The following is a 26239-nucleotide window of genomic DNA, read 5'->3' as shown; positions in this document are numbered from 1 at the left end:
TGATGGTTTGAGTGCAGTTTCTTTTCACCAGAAAGTTGTTGCGTAAATTAGATTGGTCTTTAAAGCCCCACAGCATTCACGATTCCCCTTTAAAGGGTATAAAGTGTGCTGTAGTTAATTATAGCTCTTTGACGGACTGACTGTGCTGTCTGCCCGGCCAGGGTGCAGCATGGCTAATAAAAGAGAAACGCCTTGCTCTTATCTGGAACCTAATCCCAGAAAATTTGGTGGTGGGGAAGGATTATACTGTGGAGGGAACATGGTCTTTCTAGGAGTAACTGCCGAAGGTTCCTGCCCCTGAACCTGTGGTCGGAAGAGGACAAATATAACAGGTTGTGCTGCTTCTGATCGCTGTGATTCTCCTCCCTCTGCCCCTCCTTCTGGGTTGAATGGCTTTTGACGGTTGCTTTGCTGTCTGTCTGCTCTCTTGATGGTGAGTGAGGTAGCGGAGGGCTGGCTCTCACCTTGTGTCAGCACCTACGGGAGAGGAGGGAAACAAAAACACCCACCAGAGTAAAGCGAGCAGGAAGTGTTGACGTGGAATACTGTACTTGTTGGAAGGGTTCTTTTGCAACTGTATGGCTCACAGTTCAGGGTTACCATGTGAGAGCTTCTCATTGCTCGGTTCTTAAACTTGGCTGGGCGCTGTTAATGGATGGCTGGTTTTGACCTTGCCTTCTTCTGAAAATTGATTGACCATCATGCTGGCATGAGAGCTATTGGGCAACCTCGGGAAGATCAAGGAACTGCTGGTGTTGCACGGAATGTGCCCAGCGTTATTGTTGGAGCCCCTTGATGATCGTTCGGTACACGTACCCGGTGCAGCGCTCAGTCATTTGAACAAAACATTCGCAGCTTTGAATCTGCTCCATGCTGCTGTTGAGGCTGTAATTGGCTTAAGGGATTGGGTAAGAGAGGATAGCATTTTGCCGGGATGTCTGATTCTGCAGAATCGCTGCAGGATTGTCCTCGCTAGGTGAGGACAATCCTGTCCTCACCTAGCGAGGACAATCCTGCAGCGATTTGTGGGACATTGCTGTGCGCAATTGGCTGCCGCGTTCGCCCACAAATATACAGTCAATTCACTTTACAGTGTGTTCTGTGAAGCGCTTTGGGACGTCCTCCCGACGTGAAAAGCGCTATATCAAATGCAAGGATTATTATATTATTATTATTATTATTGATTTCCTCTGTGAGGGTTGTTGTTGGTGATGAAATTTGATGCATTTTTCCTTTTTAGCGTTTGGGGGGCGGTGAGGTATAGGTGTAGGGGGGTATCTGTAAGGTGTTCAGGTGTCCGGTGTGAAATACAGTACTGAAGCACTCCCTGTTCGAGAGGCATTCTCAATACACTAGGGCGTTATTGGGGATAACCTGAATTCTTTGAACAGCCAAGTACAAACCGGTCTGAGGGCGTGAGAATAATCCTGCAGCTATCAGACCTCTGGTTAAGTGAGTGACCCAGGAGATGGGGATCCCAGCTGTGAGCGGATTGGTTTTTGTTAGTCGGGCCTTTAATATTTCATGGTGATTTGAAGTTACATCTTATCCGGCTCCGATTTTACGTTGCCCCGCTGGGAGTACGTTCCTTCCTCGTTGAACAAATGGTTCAGAAATAATCTGATTTAAGTGAGAACGTAAGCCCAGCGCACATCGAATGTTTCCCTTCTCAGGCCCATGGGAAATCTTGGCACTTTTAACACTGACCTCCTGCCTCTGCCAGAACGTGCTTCCCTCTCGGAATGGGCCGTTTGATTTCTGCCACACATTGGTAGCAAAGTTGGGCTTGGACTGTTGAGTAACAGGCCTGTGTATGGCTGCTGATGCCGCCCATTTCAAGAGGGAAGCTTGTTCTGTGCTACTTACTTTTCTCTCTTTAACGTGCCGGCGCTCTGGGATGTTATCTTACGTGATGGGCGTTATATAAATGCAAGTTGTTGTTGCTGTTCTCAGCTTGGCTCAATCATTCTTGCCTTTGGGCCAGGCGTTTATTTGTTTGTGCATTAAATCGCCAAATTGAGTCTTGAGCTCAGATTCAGCTGACACTAGAATGAACTTTTGGGGAGATCTCTGAATTATTGGAGCTGCCGTATTTCAGAGGAAGCTTCAACCACAGTGCCTTCATTCAGTCTGTTCTTCAGTTGGGTGTCAAAGATCCTGTGACACTTCAAAAGTGTTCAAAAACGAGAAGAGTTTCTCACCATATCCTGGCCAATAATCCACCAGATAAATCACTCATTCATCCGGCTGTTTGTGGGACCTTGATTTGTGCAAAAATAGCTGCTGCATTTGCCTTCAAAATACGCCTATTACACTTGCCAGAGAACATTTTGAGATGTTTTGGCGTAATAGAGAGCTGTAAAAATGCGAGTTCTTATTCTTAGTCTTGGAAAAAGATATATTGGAGTGACGGGCGACAGGATATTTATTCCAAGATGATGAGAGCAAGACTAATTCCGTGAAACCTATTCTTGGAATTCAATTTGAAGCTGCAATGCTTTTTGACATGATGAGAAGTCACATTGACTGTGCAATTGCTATTTGGGATCTAAATACAAGACTGGTATTGGCAGGAGATAAGGGACCAATTTTATACTGCCTCAGAGTTTAACGTTAAATTCCTTTCCTCTCCTGAAGACGTAATGTTGGGTGTGATTGGGGCTTACTACTGTACACTACCATGCCAAAAGTTCCCATCTTCCTACGTAAACTGGGCAATTAGCAGGCTGTTTGACTGTGGGACTGTCAGATAAAAGGTTAAATCTGCCCTCACCGAGTGACCATATATTGGCAAGGGGAGAAAGCCTTTTGGCTGTGTACTTGCATTGTATTCCCATCTTCTGTTAGTTTGGGTGATATTTCAAACAAACCTATGGGCCAAAAAAAATATTCTTGTGTACTTGGTTGCAGGATGGGGTGGTCAGGCCATCAGTTTGTTCTGTTTAATGTCAAGAATGAGCAAGCTTTGTTTGAACTCTCTTCCTGTATCTGGATGTAAAACCACCAGCAAGGAATGTGTATTGCGATGAAAAGGGTTCCTTACCCTGTGATTAACTTGTGAAGCTCTCTCTCTCTTCGTGGCCTAGCAGTTAAAGGAGACTGTCCTGCACAGCCATACAGGATCACAAGCTGTGTGTGAAGTGTGGACTGGGCTGTTAACCTGGACCGTGAGCTCAAATTCCAATGAGGGGCTTGAACCCGCAAACCTATGACCTAAAGGAGAGAGAGCGCTAACCGGCTGAACCAAGCTGGTACTGCCAAGCTACAGATGGTGCCCTGCAAATTGGTCACTCAATCCATGACTGTTTGTGGGTCACTGCTGTGCGCTATTTCAAATGCAACGATTATTATTATTTATTGCACATGGCAACTTGTGTGTGATCACTGCACTTGGAAAGGGCTGTGTAACTGCTCAAAGACTGACTCACCTGCCTAACGTTCCTGGGCTGGCAGACATGTTAAAGCAAGACCCTCTGAACTTGGGTCAACTGTAGGTGCTTTGCTAAGAGAGGCAGAGATTTTACGCAATGGGTTTAAAGAATTTATTGAAGATTCAGTTGTGGGCAGAGCAAGCAGCGACTTGTTTCAGGAATCCTTTGAATGTTTTATGTTGCCGAGCCTGAAAAATATTTGTGGTCAAAAACGTAAGTCGCTTTCTTCAACAATATTAACTTACCACGAGTATGGCGCCTTTGGTGTAGTGGGAACATTTACAGTGTCTGTCTACTGGGGCATGAACCCCAGGGCTTCACTTGATACCACCACCAACCAGTGGAGGAGGAAGGAGTGAGCGTTATTAGGAGCTTTAAGAGAGAGAACAAAGGTTGAGAGAGCGCGAGAGAATGTTACAGTACATTTCTTCTCTTGCGGCCAATCTGGAACCAAAATACGCCCGCAGGCCCATTGTATAAAACGCCAGAGCTTCCGAGCAGACAGAAACAGCAGCGTGAGTTTGATTCGAGCACGGAGTAGATGGTAAGTGGGTCACTTTCATCTTCTCCTGTCCGGGGCTTTGATTAATAATCCCAGCGCTTCCATGGTCTCTGCTGAACAGCTGTTTCACTGAGGTTGAGTCTTGACGCCAGGCGGATTCTCTGGGGCTTTGGGTTTCGCAGCTCAATCAAACTCAATCGGTTTGGTTTCTAGTAAAACCAGTTTGGGCGACAGACAAGCCTGATGGTTACCTGCAAGTGGGATGGTGCAGCCAGGCTGAAGTCTCTCGATTCTTGGAGCAGGACAGTTTGCGTGTAACTCGAGTTTCTCTGTGTGTTCGAAAGAACCTGAGTAAAAGTTTCCCCTTGAATGATGTTGTGCCACGGCCAGTCACCTGCTGCAACTCTCACTGCAGAAAGGCTGACCAAACAACCTCGTGAGACGTGACATGAGTCACAAGCGGTGATATTTATCATTTTTCTGACATTGTCTATTTAAGAGGCTTCACTGTACCTTTCCTTCGGAAACTTGAATTTTAATGAGTGTTATTTTGGTCGATCAACACCACGCAAAAGTGCTGTCACTCTGCCAGCTTGATGCACAGCGTGTTAATGGGATTTTTTTTGTCGACTTCCTTTATCAGCACAAAGTGTTAGGTAAGAAGCATCACCTAACATTCTACCTCACGGCCTGGGGAAGTTTGGGGTTTGTGCTCCTTTTGCTCCCCGGGTTTGTCCCGTGGCCACGTCTCCTCCATCGGTAATCCGGAATGAACAGCCGACGGGTTTTCCCAATGCTCTGCTCAGAGTCACATCTCGCGGAGCTGACCTTGGCACCATCCCAATTAGCGAGTAGAACTGTTGCTGGGAAAGCAAATTGGTAAGGTCATCTTCAGAAGCTCCAATGTGTGCGCAGTGGAAAGCGGTAAAATCCATATTAGCGAGAGGGGCTGGGGCGACACATTACTGATAAGCACTGGCTTCTCCGCTCTGCGTTCCAGACTCCCAGCTTTGACCGGCGGCCAGTAAAGCCTCCCCCCTCTCTCCGGATCTTTTGTGAAATGCACTCAGGCCGGTCTCATCCCAAAGTCCGCTCTGAGCGGGATTTCACAATCCCTTTCTGAGTGGACGTTGACGAAAATGGAGCTATTTGAGCCAAGCCGCAGGAAAACCAACAACAGACTACATACGGGCTGGATTCAATGGTGGTCCGCGCCATTTCTGTCTCACTTCTACGCCATCATCGGTTGGGCCTTGAGTCTCTCCGCCCTCACCGTTTGGAACTCCATCACACATTCCCTTTACCTTGCTCCTTGCCTTGCCTCTTCAAGGCACATCTCAAGACCCTTCTCGAGTGTGCCCTCGGCCACCCTCTCTGTCCTCTACCCTCCCTACCCTCCACCTTCCCTTACTTCAACCCCCACCCCTCAGCCTGCTCGTGTCCAAATCCCTGACTGTCCTTGGGATGTCCTCCCGACGTGAAAGGCACAATACAAATGACATTTTTTATTTTATTAACACAAAGGTCCCCGCCCTCCCTGCTGTGCAATCGCCCCATTTTCAGTTCCACATCTGTGATTCTTGCAGCCTTTCGTGACCGAAACCTGGAGAGATTTGTGCTGTTAAAATCATTTCCTTTTGATAACTGGGATTTTTATTTGGTTAACTGAAAATCTGGCTCGATTTTTTCCACCCCCCCCCCACCCCCAACACCACTCCCCGCAGTGTTCGACAATCTCCAGTCCCAGCTCTCTGAAGCAGCGTACTTACTGTATATTCTGTTTACAGGGTCCTGAAATAGCATCTCGCAGATAAATTAAAGCATTTGTGGTTTTTGACCAATTGTCGAGCTTGTGGGTTTTAAGAGCCCATTAAAGAGATTGGCTTCCGAAGTGATCCCATTATTTTTGTTCCTTTTTTTCCTCTCTATTTTCTTACCACAAATTAACAAGAAGCCCCTCACAGTTGATAAGAGAATAATATATTAACATGCAGCACCCCACCCCAACCCCAGCCCCCCCCCCCGCAACCTGCTCCTCTTTGCCTAATGATGTGGCCACTGCTGTATGCAAATGAAATCATATGTTAATTGGTTCCCGGGTAGCGTGTAGAATGTGGTTTGGATGGCGTGATCCTTGGCTGGTGAGGGGAGGTGAGAGGAAGTAGTGCAATACACACAGAATCCACGTTTAAAATCTGTCTTACCTGAGTATTGAAGTACTACAGGGTGTCCACTAAGTTCCCCCCCCCCCATTCCAACCACCGTCCCCCCGTTAAAAAAAAACAAGGATATGAAACTATGGAGGAACTGAAACAAACTGCCATAGATGCGTTTCGCCTCCTCGCTCCATGATGGCGCTCACTTACACACACACACATACCCATCCTCTGGACGTCTAAATACAATCAAGTACTTCTAAATCCAATTATCATCATTCTTCCACATGTTGCACCAGTTGGTCAGTAGGCACTGTAGGCAAAAAAACATGGGATACCAGAACTTTGTGGACACCCAGTACAATATAAAGTTCCCATTTGCATAACACCTTTCGCCTCAAGAGGACGTCCCAAGGCGCTGAACTGCAGCGACCTTGGTCGTCTAACTGAGCGTAGAGCTTTGAGTCTGGAGTGAATTGATGAAGAATTGGAGTTGGGAACTGACGTGCAAATTAACAGCTGCATTCACTTTTTAAAGCTTTTTGTTAAAAAAAGAGCAATGAAGTTGTAATATAATATTAAAAGTTGCTCAATTGGATCTTTCATCTTTACCATGAGATCAATATCAGCATCTGCAGTACTTCTGTTCTGACGAAGGGTCGTGGACCCGAACCCTTGACTCACTTTCCTTTCTCTATAGATACTGCCTGACCTGCTGAGTTTTCTCAGCTCTCTCTGTTTTTGTCTGCAGTACTTTGCCTTTTGATCAATGTCTGTAATTGTCTACCAAACAGGCAATGTTATTGAGATACCGTGAAGCATGTTCTGCAGCACAGGAGAAATATAAAAGATCTATTGGTTTAAATATATGTTTGTATCTGCAAACATCTTCAGCCGTTAACTCGGGATGTCCTCCCGACAGGAAAAGTGCTATGTAAATGTCAGTTGTATCCGAGAGAAGTCACTGGATTAATGAGTATAGCTCGAATTGTGCCTTGTTTGATATTATCGCAATGACCTTCCTTGTCTGAGTCACGTTAGCGCTTAATAGCAGCAGATGTTAATCAGATCAATAGGTCACGCTTTGTTTACCATCAGGAGATAGATCTTCGAGGCCTGTGCGGGCAATTCCTGTCTTAAGGTGCTGAAGATAAATCAACAGCTGTGGAGCAAAGAGCCGCTGGCGCTAGCCCCAGTTCCTGGTTCTGGAAGTTTAAGGAGTCTTTTTCTTGCCTGTTTCATGCCTGAGAACTCCTGGTTTGGGAAAGATGTTTTGGGTGGGACACGATCCTGCGATTGTATGATTTCTTTCTAACGTTGTCGAGGTCTCTGGAGCGGTGTAATATACCAAATGTAATGTACCAAACAAGATCACCTATAACAACAACAACAACAACAAGATTCCATTTATAAAGCGCCTTTCACGTCAGGAGGACGTCCCAAGGCGCTATAACCTGGTGCTCTACAGACTACTACAAAACCACTGCCGCATCCCCTAATCTCAGTTTGGAATGACTGGCCACGATAAGAGCAACCCCCACTTATAAAGTTGCCTTGGCTATAGGAGAAACATTCACATCAGCGATGTGAGTCACCGGCGGGGAGGAAAGGAAAGGAGGGGGAATTTTGAGGGAACAGTAAAAGAGATAAAAAGGCAGATAGAGGCCTTCAGAGGAGAAAACTAATAATAATTAAACTAAAACTCAAACCAAAAAACTAACTGAAACTCAGCGGCAAAAAGAAATTGTGAAATTATGATATGAATTTTCTTATTGTATCTGTTGAATTAATTGTATGTTTCCATTTCGGAAAGATCCTGGAGCGAGCACTGATTTATCTGTGGGGTTGGTGGGGGCGGGGGACGTACGTTTTTCTTTTAATTATCAGTGAGAGGATCTCCGGTATCTGTCTTTAAACGGATTATTTAACTCCGGGATGATTAGTATTCATTAGTTTCAGTCTGTACTAATGGCATTGTTGATGAGCGACTGACTCTGACTGAAACTACAGCCAAAATCTGCAGGAGCAGGAGTGGATTACTGACTAACATTTGCTTTGAGATTAAGGGCAGACGAGGGGAGGGAGTAGGTGGCAGGATAATGTGGTGCAAGGACGCCTGCCCTAATTGGATCATGCAAGACCAAAATGTAATCTTCAGATCATGTTTTTGTAATTTATCTCACTGCATGATTTGTACGAGTTGTTGTTCTACAGCCCTCGTTCATACTTCTGTTTGGGACAGTTATCTGTGAGCTTGGCTCAGTCGCTAGCTCACTCGCCTCTAGGCCAGGACCTCACGGTTATAATAAATAATAATAATAATCCTTGCATTTGATACGTCTCAAAGTGCTTCACAGAATATACTGCGAAGTGAATTGACTGTATTTTGGGGCGAAAGGTTGTGGATTCATTTGTACCTGTAGGCAGTGTAGACTCTACACTTACATTCCAGCTCAGTACTTCAGGGGAGCCCAGGATTGCAGGAGGTGCCATGAGGTGGACAGTGATAGAATTGGAAAAGAGAAGGGGGGGTCTTTTCTCCTGGTGATAAACTGTTCACTCAATTCCCAGCGGCTGTTTGCAGAACTTTGCCGTACAACAAATTGGCTGCCGCGGGTACCTAGAAATGCAGTCTCTACACTTGACAGCAATTAGGTGAAAAAACATTTCGAGGAGTTTCGAAATTACATGCGCTACCTTAAGCGCAAGGATGATTGTAATGTAAATTGAGCATTGGGTCTGCGAGAATAGTGTTAGTGGGTTGGAGTTCATTTCAGCCCTTAAAGTGCATGCGCTTTTCTCTTTGACCGCTGCTATCTGGAGAGGGCCGATGGCGGGGTGAGGGGGGGGGGGAACGGGAGAGACCACTCCGTTCCACCTTTGGTGGCCGCGTTTTCAGCCACGGTGCCCCGAAACTCTGGAACACTCTTCCTCTATCCCCCACCGCCTTGCCCCTTCCTTCCCCATCTTCTGAAGACCTTCCTATTCGACAGTGCTTGCGGTCATCTGCCTCCTCCCACCACCCCGGCTCGGCCTGGTGCCTCCGCCACTGTCAAGCGCTCTGGGACCCTCCGCCGCAGACGAGGGGTCGCTGCATAAACCCAAGTTGTTGTGGTTGTTGTGCAGGCGCTCCTCCCACAGTGACGTCATGAATGAAGAGCCCCACAACGTACTGCTGCCCATTCATGACGTCACAACCAGGAGGGGAACAGTGCAACAGTGACATGTCTGCTGCCCGGGGCACCATCAGGCGCTCCAGCCTCAAAAAAAACATGGCCCTAAAACCCTTATAAGCCGCTGAAATCCAGCAAGTGTCCCCGTTCGGCTCGGTGCAGGTCCAGATGGCTGGGGGCGGTCTGCGTTGCGGGGCTGTGGAGCAGGGCACCCGGCAAGCACCCAGCCTCCGCTCTCGTGCGACACTGAGCCAGTGCGACCCAGTAACCTTGTCTCTCGCTCTCTCTTTGCAGTTCCGCTCCAGAGAAGTGTAACTGGGAATGGAAAACCGCATAGGTGAGTGGCACCCACCCTCGCTCCTCTCGCTGCCTCGAAGCTCTGATAAAGCGACCGGTTGGCGCTCTTAGGATTGTTTCGCCAAAAGAAAACCCTGTAGACTTCTTATTCTGAGAAACGTGAGGCGTGGTTGTAAATGCTCGGGTGTAGTTTGTGGTTACGGGTTTGTGAGCAAAGCACTGGCTTTCAGGCTTTGCCGTAAGCATTGACGCTGCCCCCAACATCTCAGCTGTCCTGTGAGGAACTACAATTGGCTTCACCCTCCCCCGGGGTTAAGGAGAATTTAAAAAAAAAATCTACCATGCTTCCCCTCCTGGCCTGTGTCTCGTATTAAAACCTGTTGACTTCTGATGTGTAATAACCCCGAGAGATGCTAAGGCCTGAAACAACCACTTGAGTTACAATGTCGTGGCGCTGCCCTAATGGATTCTCCTTTGGGAAGGCAGAAATTTACAGGACACTCTATTCCCTCTTTTAAAATCTTACTTTTCAGGGGGTTTTAAGCCTCAGTGAAACTGAACCCAGCCCCTGCCCCCTCTCCCCCTTCTCTCACTCTTCCCACTCCTCTCTCACTCCCCTCTTCCCCGCCGCCCACCATACAGAACGAGATTTGTAGGTTCTGCGAGTAGCCGCCTGCTCTCCCAAGAATTGATTGTCCTTTTCGTTCCCTTATTTTTCTTAATTCCTATTTTTCAAAAATGTCTCAGTGTGACAAGAGCGGCTGAGCTCCAGGTAGGTGCAGTTATGAAGCTTTAACAGGGGAGGGGGTGGAAGAGAGGGGAAGTTGGGACAGTAACAGTGAGGTGAGCCACACCTTTTGCTGCTGGTGTGGCACTGGGTCACCCTAACCTTGAGAAGGAAACACGGCAGCAGTTGTCTCAGCCGCTGTCGGAGGCGAGTTTCGCCCTCTGACGTAGTCGCTCAATCGCTCGTAAAGTGCTGAAAGGCTCGTTCTGCTCCATGTTCCAAAGTCCAATGAACTCCCAGTTCTGTTACCCAGTAACCACATTAGTGGTTAATGCCGTACAGTACATGATGTAACAGTCACGCAGGCCTCCCAATGCGAGGGAGGGAGGGGGAGGGAACGAGGGAATGTGACTACCTGGTTTCGGCTGGAGCTCAACACTGAGAAGGATCTGGGTGCAGCAACACACAGAGAGGGAGCCTGTCACCCCTTGTTGGATTATCATCTGTGAAACCTGCCCTGAGAGGAACTCTGGCGCGCCAGGTGTTAATTAAACAGAGAGGACACTCTGGCATTCATGGTCAGTGGCTGTGATTTGTTTTACTCTTATAATTCTCGCTTGTTGGTAACTATTATCAACGACTTTTAGCCGGGGGGCCTCGGTTGTATGGTGCTAACGTGGCTGTAAAGTTTGCTTCTTGTATTCAAGCTTTACTGAACTTGTTGTGTGGCATTAGATGGATGAGTAATAGCGACCAGTTTAATAATTTGCGCCGAATGGTCTTGAACATGTGGGTGGGGGTAGGGGGAATTGAGTCACTTTAGGCAGAGAGCGGTGATGGAATGCACAGCCAGAGGGAGGCAGTCGAGGAAGATTGTGCCCAGTAAATTCAAGAAAGAATTGCAGGCTCAGTGTGAGGTCATAACTTGTTTTGGTTTTGATTTATTGGATTCCGCTTTGTAACGGGAACCCGGACAACACTGTGAGACTGAAGGGTTGGACGATCTTGCTAACTCGGACATCGACTGACTGCAACGTGTAGCTCTCTAGATTGGCTTTTTGTGCTGCTGCTTGCTATATTTGGAGGTAATAATAAAAATAATGATCCTTGCATTTGGTGTAAGGTTAACTCTATAGTCAGAACCATGTTTCAAAGCGCTTCACATATTTGTTTGAGTGTTGACACTCGAGACGTTCTCGCACGTCTCCCTTGTGTTCTTCTCCACCCCTTTCCTCTCTTTTCCCCCCTGCCCCTACCCCCTCCATCACGCAAACATCCATTTTAATGAATTGCATGTTCCAATCTCGAGTCTGGAAATCGGATCACAATGTCCTGACTTTCCATGGTGCCGTTTGCTGTCTGAAAAGAGAGTTTGGGAATAAAAGCCGTTTGTTTTTCCGGAGACCGAGATTGGTAAACGTTGGGCTGTGCGTTTTCTGTCTTTGTGCGTCTCACTCTGTAAAGCTTCGATTGTTTCTGGTGACGTTAGTGCTGTGTCAGAGTCAGTGTCTGTGCTCAGTGAACTAGCACATGTTATACACTCAGTGCCTTTTGTCCCTGTAATTCCCCCCGCACCGCCCCCTGCTTTGTAGTGAATGGCTGTAGGTTTGGGAATTTTGCTGACCTGCTGTCACAAGCCACAGTCACCAGCAGCCGGCCTGGATGTCTTAACGCCTGCCTCTCTGCGGCCAGTAACGGAAGACCCTTCTGAGAAATTGTGCATCTGCTATCCTCGGGAGTGTAGCTTCTCGATCCAGATTGTTTCCGTGGCTGATAATATTCCTTGACGCTGGAGTGTCAACCTGAATGGTGAATTAACTCAAACCCCGATGTTGGGTCTTGAACCCACAACCTTCCGACCCAGAGGCGAGAGAGAGAGAGAGAGAGGGAGAGAGCGAGCGACCGAGCCAGGCTGACACCATTGAGCAGCTCAGCTCCCAGGTGTTAATCCCACACGTGACGAAAGCAAGACTACAGCCGTGCAAATTAAAATTGAGCTGCGGCAGACTGCTTGGAGTATGGCAGAGAGCAAAGCGCAGGGAGCTGGGCTGCTGAGTTACTGAGTTACTGTCTGTGCGCGCTCGCTCGCTCGCTCACAGAGGAATGAGCATTAAAAAAGAATTTTTTTTAAACATGGGGGTCTAGCTCAGAACTGTCACCAAAAATAACACTCTGGCCCTTTTTATACCACAAAGAATTTCCCGATTGCAGCGGAACGTTCAAATGTCGCTGATTGCCGGGCAACAGCCGCTTAGCTCCTAATTCACGTCAGAGACTCGGTGTGAAAGTAGAGTTGGGCTGTGACGGGGGGGGGAGAGGGGAGATTTGTAGTTGCTGCGCATGTGCATTGTAACCTGGTTTGCAACTTTACCTGAGCTGTGCATGAAGAGCAAGAGAGAGACTCACATACATGCTCATTCACACACACACACACACATGCTCGCGCACACACCCCTCGCTCGTACACACACACCTCCCTCCCTCGCTCACGTACACACACCCCTCGCTCGTACACACACACCTCCCTCCCTCGCTCACGCATACACACCCCTCGCTCGCACACACACACCCCTCGCTCGCACACACACACCCCTCGCTCGCACACACACCCCTCGCTCGCAGAACCCCTCGCTCGCACAACCCCTCGCTCGCACAACCCGTCTCTAGCGCACACCGCTCGCTCGCGCACACCGCTCGCTCGCACACGCACACACACACCGCTCGCGCTCACAAACATACCACTCACTCGCACACATACAAATGCTAGCACACCTGTGCAGACACCTGATGTTTGCACTGTTTTCATACTGTTTCCACTAATTAATAGACGCTATGCTTGTATGGCTGTGCTGTATTTAGAGCAGCTCCCTCCCCCAAAGACGGTGCAGTATGTGTTCAAAGCAATTGTAAATGCATTTTAGCGCTGGCGGGAAAGGATCCTTGGTTTTGTCACAGCCCTGGGAGCTATTACTGACTATTTCAAGTTGAGCTCCATCTGTCTGTATTCTGCTTTGTGTAATTTAGGCTGAGGGCTTGTGGGATGAACCACGATACCAGTTACTAATTATTCCAGACGGCTCACTTGCAGATTTTATTCTTCTTCCCACTGTTTCGATCATTTGTAGTTTCCTGCTGTCTTGCACGTCCCTTCCTTATAGAGACTAGAGAGGTGTTATCCCAGGCGCACCACAGCAGGTCTCGCAGTCTAGACTGACACCCAATGCAGTATTTGAGTGGGGCGAGGGCTGCATTGTTTGGATGCAATATTATGCCAAGGTCGTGACTATCTGTTCAGGTGCACGATAAGACCCTACGTCACTATTGGAGAGGAGAAGGGACCTCGTCCCAGTTTTCTGGCCGACAATCCTTGTAACTGTGTGTGGGTCTTTCCTTGCTGTACACAAAATCACTGCCGCATTTGCCCTCAAATACGCAGTCGTCTCACTCTATAGCATTCTTCTGTGAAGTGTGCGGGGATGTTTTACTGTAACAGTGCTACGTTAAATGCGCAGATTATTATTCTCATGGTATTGCGAAGTATTAGGAGGGTCAAAACCATTACCCTGTCTTGAGAAAGTTTGCTGCCAGAAATTACTATCCAAAGGTTAGATGCAGGGATCTGGAGGTGGTTCTGTGTGTGTATGTGTGTGAGTGTAACAGCAGGATGCTCTTATCCTGAGTGAGGCTGGCCAGTTTCATCCCATTGCTCCAGTGCTAATCCATATCCTCGAAAGACCTAGAATGCTTTAATGACAGCAGGTCCCTAATTAACTTTAAAATGCAGGCCCTCCAGGCCCCTTGGACTGTGTGGATGAAACGCTGGTTTAAAATCTTCCTTTGTGATCACTGATGAAACTGATTATGTCAGTGCAGACAGATTGTCATCTAGTTCAAGCGCTGTTAACTGTCCTCGTTCCTTCCGGCTACCAACTCCGTTGTTGGAGAAAGGTCTCTGGGTAGTTTGTAATTAGCAGGAAACGCTGCATTTTTGTTTGGGCACATTCCCTACAGTTTAACAAGGCCCTTTGTAAAACTGACCGACTCCTCTCAGTCTCTGCTAAACGGACCTGACCTGGGAATCATTGCGATGTAGTGTCAGTGCACCATCTGCTGGACATCGTCCTCATTGTGGGAACTTTTCTCACCCAGTTGCTTAGCCTTTCACGCCGTTGCATTGCCTGCTTTATTGTCTCGCACAACGTGCCCAAGCGGGACATTTCAATGCGTAAATGGCATGCACGGGCGGGGGTCTGCCTGGTTTCGATACTCCTTAGACACAGCGTTGGGTTTCCGCGCGTGTCAGACACCCGGCTGATGGGGGGGGGGAGGCGGGGGGGTGGGAGGGCAAAAATGGTCACAACTTTGAACGGAATTCAACAGTTCTGCGGACTCTGAAATGTGACATTGATGGAGAAAATTTCTAACCGAGTGTTCACTCTCCCAGCACTGCGCTGGAGAGTAAAACACTCGGACTGTGAGCTCAGGTGCTGACGTAGGGCCAAAACACACAATCACAGAGACAATATGACTGTCTGAGCCGGGCTGACACCTAACAGCAGAGCAACAAATCTTTTATTGTATAAACAATCTTTGCTTACACACCGCACGACTCAACCTATGTTTTTACATATGCTTCATAGTATTGGCGGTGATGACTCAGTCCGGGGAAGGAAGCAGCCTTGAGTACTCGGACATTTTTGTTTTGCTGCGAATCCTGAGCTGCAGTTTATTTTTCTGTCTATGGGCGGATCCTTGTGGCAGCCCGAGCCACTTTCTGTCAAACCTCACAGAAAACCCAGCCCTCAGAAAGAATTAAATCACCAGTTATTCTCGAGACTTACGCCCCCCACACCCCCCACCGCCGCCTCCTCCCCATTCCCCCACCCCAGGACTGAAGCAGGCTCAGACCAGAGAGGAAACTAGACCTTACCCCACTCAAATGTCAAACTTTTAAATGAGAAAGTTATTCAATAGCTGGTTGACCTCTGAGCTTTTTAATAACATGGAATGATTAGAGGGTGTCAAGGGCGCTGGGTAAGCAGAGCCTCCCACACACACACGCACTTGGGCAGACATCTGCCGAGCTCTCCATCTCCCTGACCAGAAAACTTGCCTCCCCAACTGTCAGTCGCGCCCCCTGAAAAGTCATAATAATTCCCTTCTGATAATTCTCAGTTTACATCTTTTTGTTACTGACGTGTCAGCCAGTGGAAATAGTCTAGTGTAAAAATATTCACAGTATAAAAACAATCTTAATTTTTGCAAGCCGATACTGAGATTATGGTTTGCCTATATATATAAAAAAGTCACTACACTTGAGAGTGAGCGCTTTGAGATGTTTTGTAGTGGTATAAGAATGCAAATTTTTATATACCTGTATGTTCGCACGCCTACACACAGACACACACGTTCACACAGACTTTGTTTGTTCCTTAAAAATAATAAATTGGTCACTTCAGTCCATGACCGTTTGTGGAACAATGCTGTGCGCAATTGGCTGCCATGTTTCGCCCACAAAATACAGTCAATTCACTTTGCAGTATATTCTGCGAAGCGCTTTGAGACGTCTCAAAGACGTGATAAGGCGGGATATCAAATGCAAGGACTATTATTATTATTTGTGCTCCAATCAAAATACCCCAGACTGTTTAAGCCTCTCCACGTAACTGCAGCCTCTCTCATGGCTCGTAAAAGTTTTTAAAAATATAATTTTAAAATGAACGTTTGTGTCTAATCATTACCCTAGCAGTTTTTAAACAGGGAATTAGTTTTGCCTGCAAAATACACAGTCAATTCACTTAACAGCATATTCTGTGAAGCGCTTTGAGACGTCTCGAAGGCCCTATAATTCGCAATATCAAATGCAAGGATTATTATTACTGTCGCCTGTCAGGAATGCCTTAGGATGTTTTTCTTTGCGGTGGGATGTGAGAAACAAGAAACAAATAATGAATGGGGATGGTATTAACGCCATAGTTTGCGTAATGGATCCAAGCTGCTGTCTTTGTTGAATGCAATAACGAGTTCAGTGTGACCAGCCGGTGCTCTCTGGTGCTGGAGCAGAGAGTATTGCGAAGGCTTTGCAGTCACATCGCTTGTGGGTGTGTAGTGGCAACACAAACGGAGCAGTTGATTTGTAACTCAGATCCCTCCCTCTAACCTCTGACTGCAAATAATCTGCATTGAGGAATGATAGGCATTCATCTGTGAAAGGAAATAGTAAGTCACCTTATTTATGTACACCAGAGAGATCGGGGGAGAGAGAGGAGCAAAGTTGTGCTGTATCACTTGACTGGAAAGCCTGACCATCTGATGTTACGTGTAAATGATCCCAGGACTGTATGGTGGTCGGAATAAATAGAGTAGGAGGAACATTTGGAATGGGACAGACTTCCCTGTCTAAGTCGGCCGAGCCAAGCGAGAGCGGTGAGTATTCTGCACTCGCAGTGAGTGCTCTTACCACAGGTGAAGGGAGCGAGAGAAAGAGAGAGAGAGAGAAAGAGATCAGAATCGAGAGCCTTGTGTGGAATGGTGCTGTGTCTCAGGTTTCACCAGACAGGAGCCACTTTAGGATATTCGCGTTTAGCTGCTGTTTTGAGGCATGCGTTCGGTGGGTGAATGGAGGGGGTGGTGGGGGGGGGGGTGGTGGGGGCTGTCAGTGGAGGAGAGCTGCTTCGTAAAGCACTTTGTCTCTGCTGTTCAATACCGCAGCTCAGAGGGAAGAGTCCACCCTGTCTCGGAGTTTAGCCGTGGTTTTCACTTCCCCGAGGAACGACTCAAGTACAGTGGGTTGAGCCAGGATCCTGCTGAAACCAGGACGGATTGCCGGCAGCAGTGACTGCCCGAGGGTGGGGGGGTTGTGGGGGTTGGATTGACTCCTTTTTAATTAGACAAGTTCCTCGTAAAAGTGAAGATCGATTGCCGAAGGGCCGCCAGAGAGTTTTAAAATTTAACTCGCCTGCGGAACGAACAGAGGTAGAGGAATCTTCGGCTCGCAGTCTTGAATAGTTAATCGGGGCTTTTGTGTGTTTTTTTGCCTTGTGCCAGCCTTGTTTGCGGTGTGACGTCTCTAACCTAGGCACGAGCGAGCTGCTGGGCAGAATTTCCCAGCTTGCTGGAAGGAAGGGCTGAGAGGGCAGCCGTTTCCTTGCTGGTGCAGGAACTGGGTTGGGTTGGATTTGTTACAAGAATAATCTTCGTTACGTGATACTGCACCGATAATGTCTCAAACATCCTCGCAGGGGTTTTGCTGTAGGAAAACCCGGCAGCCAGTGTGCCCACGGCAAGGTCCTATGCCCAGCCATGAGGTGAATGGACAACTTATCTGGACATTTGTTGGTCAGGCCACAGGGAGAAACTCCCTTCTTTTTACCAGTAGGGCCGCGGGAGATCTGCCCCCAAAATATACAGTCAATTCACTTTAACTTATAACCTTAAAGCGCTTTGAGACATCTTGAAGAAATGATAAGGTGCTATATCAAATGCAAGGATTATTATTATTACTATCTTTAACGACCACCCGAACAAGCACAGACAGGGGTAATGGCTTCCCTCTGTTCAGGAAGGCTTCTGCACCTCCGATAATGCAGAGTTTCCCCCCCTCCTTCCGCCCAGCACTGCTCTGGAGCATCAGCTTAGACTGTGAAAAGTCTCCTTGTGGGACATGAACCCACACTCTACTAACCCCGGAGGCGAAAGTGCTACCAACTGAGGCCGATGGCACATACCATGACCTTGTCCTGAAAACATTGGAATGTTTCTTTTTTTTATAAGGTGATTGAAAGTATGTCCCTCTCCGAGGAGTAAGGGGGCCTGTGTTAATATTTTGGGGAACCTGGAACTGCAAAGTAAATTCATTCAAAGTGTTCATTGCTTTTAATTACAGTCTTTGGCAGCACAAGTTTAGCACAAGTTCCTGCGTTTGAGATCGGAGCCTCGAGATTTCTCATAGCCTCAGCTTTTAAGGCTTAAAATATCGTCAGAAGTAATTTTAGAAAATTCTTAATTGCAGACCTTTTTGAAGCTATGTTTCCGCAGTTTAAACGATACAGTACTTTATCATGGCCTCGAGACGTGTCAAAGCCCTTCGCAGGATTTTAATGTAAAGAGTCGTGACTGTGTGTTTGTAGGCAAACTCAGCAGCCAGTTTGTCCACAACAAATGGTCTGTCGTCGCTGGTTGAGACCCGGTGGAAATGGTGCCCGTTGACTCTTGCCAGCAAGAGCTGGTGGAAGTCGGACAGAGTACGGGCAGCATTGAGCTGACATTCCTGTGAGCCTTCACGTCTTGAGTGCTATCAGCGGCAAGCTACACAGTTTCAGTTACCCCCAACTCACACTCTGGCGTCCCCAAACCTTGGCTCTGGCCAAGCGGCGCCTACTACGTTCTGGAATTAGATAAGCAGGATGATGCCTTCCCTCCAGGGAGAGAGTGCGCATTGCATTGCAACAACCTGTCGTTGGAATTTCCATGACGAGGCAGGATGCATGGAATTCTCAGTTCGGTTTGGTTGCACTTAAACATGGTGATGGGTTTCCACGTGTGTCAGACACCCAGCTGACCAAAAAAAACCCCACAGTGAATGAAATGCTTGTGGTTTGTGCTGTGGATCCACTGACTGACCGAGAGAGCCTGAGGAAGCCTTACATTTCTTCCAACTTGTTTCTTATTGAGCAGGCACAGCTTTGGGGAAGTTTGTGAGTGTTGGTGTGGGCTGGGGGGAGCGAAAGGAAGTTTGTGTGTGAGAGACATTCCTGCGATTCCTTCACTGTGTATGAGACCTGGGTGTGGTGTGAGTGACTCACTCCTTGGATCCATGAGCCAGCTTCTTGTTGGGATGCAGCCATTTTCAACCATGTTGTGTTGGGTTTCTCTGTTTGGAGGAGGAGGTGCCATGAGCCTGGCATGGAGCTAACGCTAGCATTATTGCCAAAATACCCTGTTACGAAACCCAACACCACTGAGTGTATTTTGCTTTGCTTAGAAGTGCTTGATTGCATTCTGTTTTTGGCACTGAATTGTTGTTACCTACTGCATAACATCCTTCCATGGAGGCGGGGTGGACTGGGGGTGGAGAGTAGTGTTTTAAGCCCTATAGTTGCGGATTCGGGGGGGAAATAGAGTTCATAAATTTCCAACCAGCCCCAGTAACAGGCGCGATCGCCAGTCAACGCTGCCATATTGTGATGTTGCTTGGTTACGTGACTTATTTTGAAGCACGGGTGTAGGCCGGGTTTGTGTTGCTTTTTCTGGATAAAATGTCGGGGGGGGGGGAGAGATTGCAGTGTAAATAGCAGTAACAACTTGTATTTCTCTAGCACCCCCCTACACATGGGGTAACGTCTCGGAACCACAACAACTCAGCATTATAACAGATCTCTACTGTACTTTGAAGTGTGAAATCAATTGATCCAAGCTGTTTATTTCCCTTACGGATTGGCGGGAGGAAGAGTGTGGGGGGGGTTCAGTTATTAGCGGAACATGTGTGAAACAACTACACCAACAAATTACATTTACGCGGCACCTTTCGCATCAGAAGGTCATCCCAAGGTGCTGGACAGGCAAGGATTTGCACCCAAGCTGGGGATTGGCATCAGGAGGGGTGGAGGATAGGGACAGTTGGGATATGAGAGTGACCAAAGGCACAGTCGAATAGAAGGGTCTTGAAACACTTTATAATGAATAAAATAATTAAAGGGTGAAAAAGTCTACATTGAGGGTGGCAGGAATGTTGAATTCACTTCCACAAACCATGAATGTGGGGGAGTCTTTAAATTCTTTTTTTTTTAAAAAGGGGAAGTAAATAGATGCTTGACAAAAGAATATTAAAGTGCGTAGGAGTAAGTGGGATTAAATTGTGTGGTTCAAGTAGGGATGAGCACTTGTGTAGACCTGATGGGCCGAATGGCGTTTTTCTGAGCTACAGTAACTTTCTGTGATCTTTACCTGTGACTGTGTAGCTTTAGATCTCTCGTCATTCCAGGTATAGAATTATTCTTTTTTGGTTGAGAGCCAAGCATGAGGAGTCAGCAGATAAGAGAGTCGCTTTTTCTTTCCGCCTGTTTGTGTGTGCGAGTTGTCAGCGAGTTTCCAAGTACAGACTTTGTTTGGAAGCCTCTGACACCTGAGATGCGAGACATCACACAGAGAAGTTTGAAAATCCAGGCTTTATTTGGAAGATGGTTCCTTTTAAGAACTGCAGAAGAAGTTTAAGAACTTAGAATTGAAGACTCTTAACCCCCAATCCCATCCTCCCAAAAATATTATGCACAAGTTTAGGATTTTGGGGTCCTGCAGCTCAGTGGTTAGAGCACTTGCCTCGCAAGCGAGAGACCTGGATTCGATTCCCAACTGGGCGAAATGTTCGGCAAGTTTCCTTACTCCACACGCCTCTGTATACCTAGCAGTGAGTAGGAATGCGAGTGAGTTAGTCGATTGGCGGATCACTTTTACGGGGGTAATAATTCCTGAAAAAAAAATTGGTCACTTCAACCCACGACTGTTTGTGCGTCACTGCTGTGTACAATTGGCTGCCGAGTTTCAACCACAAACTATAGTTAATTCACTTTACAGTATATTCTGTGAAGAGCTTTGGGACACCTTGAAGACATGATAAGGCGTTTTATCAAATGCAATGATTACTATTATTTTAAGTCAACAACCACAAAATTACATTTGTGAAGCATCTTTCACGTCGGGAGGACGGCCCAAGGAGCTGAACAGTTGGGGATCAGGGCCTGAGGGTGGTGGGGCAAGATGGGGATGAGGGAGGGTAGAGAGGGAGGAGGGCGGCTGAAAGCAAGGTCGAAAAGGATGGTCTTGAATCATGCCTTGAAGGAGGTAAGAGAGGGAGCGAGGCAAAAGGATTGTGGGATGGAGTTCCAAAGGGTGGGGAGAGGCTGAAAGCTCGGTCACCAATGGTAGGGTGGGTCGGGCGGGAGACATCAAGCAAGTGGAGCCTACTGAACAGAGGGAGCGGACAGGTTGGTAGAGGTAAGGATGGGGAGCCAGTGGAGCCGGGCGAGGGTGGGGGTGATGGAGTCTCGGAGCCTGGTGCGGAAGAGGACACGAGTTGCAGAATTCTGGATGATCCACAGCTTGTGGAGGGAAGAGCTGGGGAGGCTGACAAGGAGGGAGTTTCGGTAGTCGAGCCTTGAGGTGATGAATGCATGTATGAGGGCCTCAGCGCCCTGAGGAGTGAGGCTACGATCATGGGAAATTCCAGGGCTGCAGTGCTAAACGAAGCCAGTTCCCATGTCGCCCCAGGATAGTAATCTTATAATAACAATCTTTGCATTTAATATGGGCCTTATCATGTTGTTGAGATGTCTCAAGGCGTTACACATACTATATTGTAAAGGGGGTTGACTTGTACATTTTGTGAGTAAAACACGGCAGGTAATTGCACACAACAGCATCCCACAAACAGTCGTGGATTGAGTGACCGCATTTTTTTGTTGAAGGGATTATTACCTCAGAAAGCAGCCGGGTTCCCACTTACTGCTAGCTAAATCGAGGCGCGTGGAGTAAGGAAACTTGCCCATGGTTTCACCACACCCGGGAATGGAACCCAGATCCTCTCGCTTGCGTGGCGAGAGCGCTAACCACTACGCTACGGTACACCATGTTTGCACAAACCACTACGCTACGGTACACCATTGCTTCTGAAGAGAGTTTGGAGAGAGCTGCAGTTCTGCACGGATCTAATCGGCCATTTGCTGCAGAGATCGTTTCTCCACCGCCCCTCTAATGTGCGTTAATTTGTTATTTTCTTTCTTTCTCCCCCCTGCGACCCCCACGCCACCCTCTCCAGCTGAGGAGGAGGAACAGCTTCCGCCAGTGGTCTCCGACAATGTCTCCAGCTCGTCCACCCCTCCGTCCCGGAGGAAGGGGAAGTTTCCCGGATTTGGGAAAATATTCAAACCATGGAAGTGGCGGAAAAAGAAAAGCAGCGAAAAATTCAAAGAAGCCTCTGCGGGTGAGTAGCGGGTGGGGTGTGGAGGGAGAGAGTGGGAGGGGACTAGTCTGTGGACCATTTGATCGAACAATTTGATATAAGAATCTCGCCAATTTAAGCTTTCAGTTCAAAGGACCCTTAGAGGACAGTGACGGACTTTGGTGGAATAATAATGGGGACTACTTGGTTTCTCACAGTGACTTTTCTGCAGTTGCTGCCTCAGGTCCCCACTATCTAAGGTGTTAGACGTTCCTGTTCCCCCTGCTCGCTGTGTAAAGAGGAGGTGAGATTTCACAGAACGTTTCAGCGAATTGGTGTTAGTGGGTTATAGGGGCTGGGGGTGGGAATGGGGTGGGGGTGCTGCATTGGTTCGTGCGAGAAGGGATAAGGGTGCAGTGTCACGATGTGCTAAGCGGCTGTTGCCAGGTCAGAGTTGTTTATTGCAACCTGGTCAGGCCTCGCTAACCTGCTGCTCGCTCTCACAGCAAACAGGTAAGTCGGCCACGGGTTCCCATGTTATGTGTTATTATTTAGCCCTCAGTGTGAACATGGACTTGTTTCTCACAACCTGCACGTCGTATCCCAGATGCCACTTTCATTGCGGGCAGCACTGCCGTCAGCAAATCGATCACCACAGTGAAGTTTTGGGTTGCCAGGCATTTTGGAATATGTTTCTCTATACAGAATTAACGCTTCCATTTGAGAGCTTTCATCCCTTGCGCTCCAAAGGCCTGAAATTCTCAGGGTCTCGGCCTTAAGCTCATTGCCTTCAAATTTAATATTGGGCAGAAATGTGGAAAATGCGGTAGATTTCCCCAAATTCTTGAAAAGGAAATCGACTTCCAAACTAAGACTGGATTTAAGAATTTTCTACACTGGAAGATTAAGGATAACATCACAAGAAATGACCTTGGTGCTGGAGGGTTAAGAAGGTAAAGGAGCTGTTTGGTCCACCAAGCCCACTTTTTCAACATAAGATATCCGGTGGTGGACCACACCTCATCTACCCTCGAGAGTGACTGCCTGCTTTAATTCTAGAGCATCTCAGTGACTGAGAATCTTCGTCCATGCAAGCACTTAGCAGTAACCCAACAACAAGCTTTCAAAACCCTCTTTAAATCGACTTTGGCCGATTCTTTGGTTAACGTCCTCAAATTCCTCTCCTGCTCGGCGATTGATCTCCACCGTGGTCTTTGTGAGGCACTTCGATCCATTGTGAGGGATTGTTTTACAAGTGCAGACTCTTGTTGAGAAAAGTGTGTCTGGATAGTCTGGTGTCAAGTGCACAAAGTGGCATGGCAAGTCAGTGTTCAAGCAAAATCTAAATTGTACTTTAGACAAGACACTTAACAATACAGGCTTGAATGGGTAACAAGGGTTTATCACTGGAAGAGTTGAAGGGAGTTTAGAAGACACTTTGCACGCAGAAAAAGATTCGCCGAAAGTGGCTGCGGTAGTTAAGACGCACATCATTTACAAACAAATTAATCCGTAGTTGAAGAGGAACATATAAAAGGGGGAAAGAGCAGGTGAGTTGGGATACAGTAAATAGCTTCAGTTAGTAGCTAGCACCAGCACAAGCTAAGTGGCATCCTGTGCAATCATTCATTTCTCTGATACCAGGCTGCTTGTACACAGTGTATTTGGTACAGTTCCTGTGATTTAGGTCCAGATAAACATGTTGTGATGAGCAAGCTTTAAATTGTTTGGGAAACTTGAAATTGGGCTTATAAATCAACCGGATCTGGGCGTTGCTGTTTGTCTTGAGCAGGAAGCAGGGTATAGAACAGCCCATATCAAATCTAAAGTGAACTTTTGCTCCTTCTTTTGGGCCTCTATTTTACTGACTGTCTCTCGCAGGTTTTACAGGAGTATAACTTTGGCTAACTATCTTTTAATTAAAGGGGTTTAGTTTCCAGTGTTGATGGGGTGGTACTGAGTCTCTCCAGTAATGGATTTACACTGAGCGCTTTGCTATAGGTGGCTATTAAGGCCAAGAACGCAGTGTTTGAAGGGAATCGGATATGTTTCTGGAGTTAGAAAAGGGTCACGGAGAAAAGATAGATCAGGCTCCCAACTCATTAAATCTCCAAGTTTTAGACATTGAACCACTGCAACTGCTCGGCATTGTGCTCCGCTTGATTGATGGATCTTTTTACACTCTTTCCTCGCTGAGTATAAATACTAATGCTGGCGTCTGATACAGCGCCATCACCTTTGTAACATCTCAAAAGCGCTTCACAGGGAACCAGTGTAAAGTGTAGTGACCGTGCCTTGTTGGTGAAATGTGACAGGCAAATAGCATAGTGAACACCTACGTTTTTATACAAATGTTTCACTAACTCTGTCAGGTCTGCGGTCTGCCTGTCACAGCATTGCAGTTTTATACTAATAATAATAACCTTGCATTTGATATAGCGCCTTATCAAGTCACTGAGATGTCTCGAAGCACTTCACAGAATATACTGTAAAATGGATTGACTGTATATTTTGTCGGTGAAACGCAGCAGCAGTGTCTCACAAACAGTCGTGGATTAAATGATCAAATTATTATTAGTAGTAGTAGTTTTTTTGGAAGGGATTATTACCCCTGGATAGCACCATTGACTAACAACTGAGTTCCTACTTACTGCTAGTAAACAGAGACATGTGCAGCAAGCAAACTTGCCTAAGGTTTCGCCTTAAGTTCTCTGAAAGGCAGTTTTGCTTTTTAAAGAGCTGCGGAAAACCGGTTTCCAAACTGGGACTGAACTTATGAATATTTTCCACGCGTTTTTTTTAAAAAAAGACAGAACGGTCACATGGGCTGAGTTGAGGTGGAATTTCGAGCTTCAGGTGGGTTGTGAAAACAAAATATGGGCTGAGTGCGGATTGCAAACTATCCACTCTCATTACTTACTGCAACTCCATTTTCACCTTTGTTTATATGCAAACCCTGACTGAAAGATACTTGGCATCCAGGCTGCGGCGATGGTTATCAGCAGAATGCAGACTCGCATGCTTCCGTGGGATTATTAGGCAGGATTGAGGGCAGGTCAAGTTTCTCCTTTGCTTCAGCTCTTCAGATCCCGACATAATCGTTGCCCTGCAGACCGTTCCTGTCCGATAGCACCACGCACAGTGCCCACCCACTCCCCCCAGCGCCTGCTGGACGCACCCAGAAATTGCAGTCACCAGAGTGCAGGGTTATTTGCAGCCGAAAAGCTTTGAGCGTTTTGAGTCCCATCAAACATCTCAAAAAGCTTTACAGTCATTGATAAGTTGCGGTGACTTTTATTACGGCCAAACGTGGCATCCATTTTGCTAGCAGCGTGGTCCCACCCAAGGCTGTGAAGTGAATGAAAGATTATCTGGAGGAGTGTTGGTCGAGAGAAACTTCTTTTTTTAATAGTATCGCGGGTCCTTTAATGTCCAGGATATTCAGGAGAGAGCGGGGTAGTGGGATTGAATTGGACAACTCTTTTCAAAGAGGTGGTACAGACACGATGGCCCGAATGGTCTCCTTCTGTGCTGTATAATTGTATGATTTTTATGGAACAGGCAGTTTAGTATCACTCCCAGCAGCTCTGACAATGCAGCCAGTACTCCATTAGCACTGTGATGATATTATAATAATAATACTAATTCTTGGATTTGATATAGTGCCTTATCACGTTGTTGAGACGTTTCAAGGCGCTTCACAGTCCTGTAGCTTAGTGGTTAGAGCACTCGCTTTGCAAGCGAGAGACCTGAGTTCAATTCCAGGCAGAGGGCGAAACCTTGGGCAAGTTTCCTTACTCCACACAGAGCCTAATAATAATCCCTCCAAAACCCAAAACAATAACAAATTGGTCATTTTCAATCTACCACTGTTTGTGGGACATTGCTGTGCGCAATTGGCTGCCGCGTTCGCCCACAAATATACTGTCAATTCACTTTACAGTGTGTTCTGTGAAGCGCTTTGGGACGTCCTCCCGCCGTGAAAAGCGCTATATAATAATAATAATAATAATCCTTG

The 26239-nt window shown here is 47.1% G+C and overlaps 1 protein-coding gene across 2 annotated transcripts in view; it reads left to right on the top strand.

Annotated features, from left to right (window-relative positions):
- Positions 1 to 202: 202 nt before the first annotated feature.
- phactr4b (phosphatase and actin regulator 4b) overlaps positions 203 to 26239 on the top strand; it is a 40544-nt gene continuing 14507 nt past the window's right edge. For both annotated transcript variants that reach the window (XM_042338454.1, XM_007894864.2), the window contains exons 1-3: positions 203 to 332; positions 9557 to 9599; positions 22099 to 22263. In XM_042338454.1, coding sequence (XP_042194388.1) covers positions 9584 to 9599; positions 22099 to 22263 — 181 coding nt within the window. In that variant the 5' untranslated portion in view covers positions 203 to 332; positions 9557 to 9583. The remainder of the gene's footprint in view (positions 333 to 9556; positions 9600 to 22098; positions 22264 to 26239) is intronic.

The sequence above is a fragment of the Callorhinchus milii genome, unplaced genomic scaffold (assembly GCF_018977255.1).
Source record: "Callorhinchus milii isolate IMCB2004 unplaced genomic scaffold, IMCB_Cmil_1.0 Scaffold10, whole genome shotgun sequence".
Taxonomy (NCBI): Eukaryota; Metazoa; Chordata; class Chondrichthyes; order Chimaeriformes; family Callorhinchidae; genus Callorhinchus; species Callorhinchus milii.
Note: the sequence above shows the minus strand (reverse complement) of the source record. Positions and strands in the feature narration are given on the sequence as shown.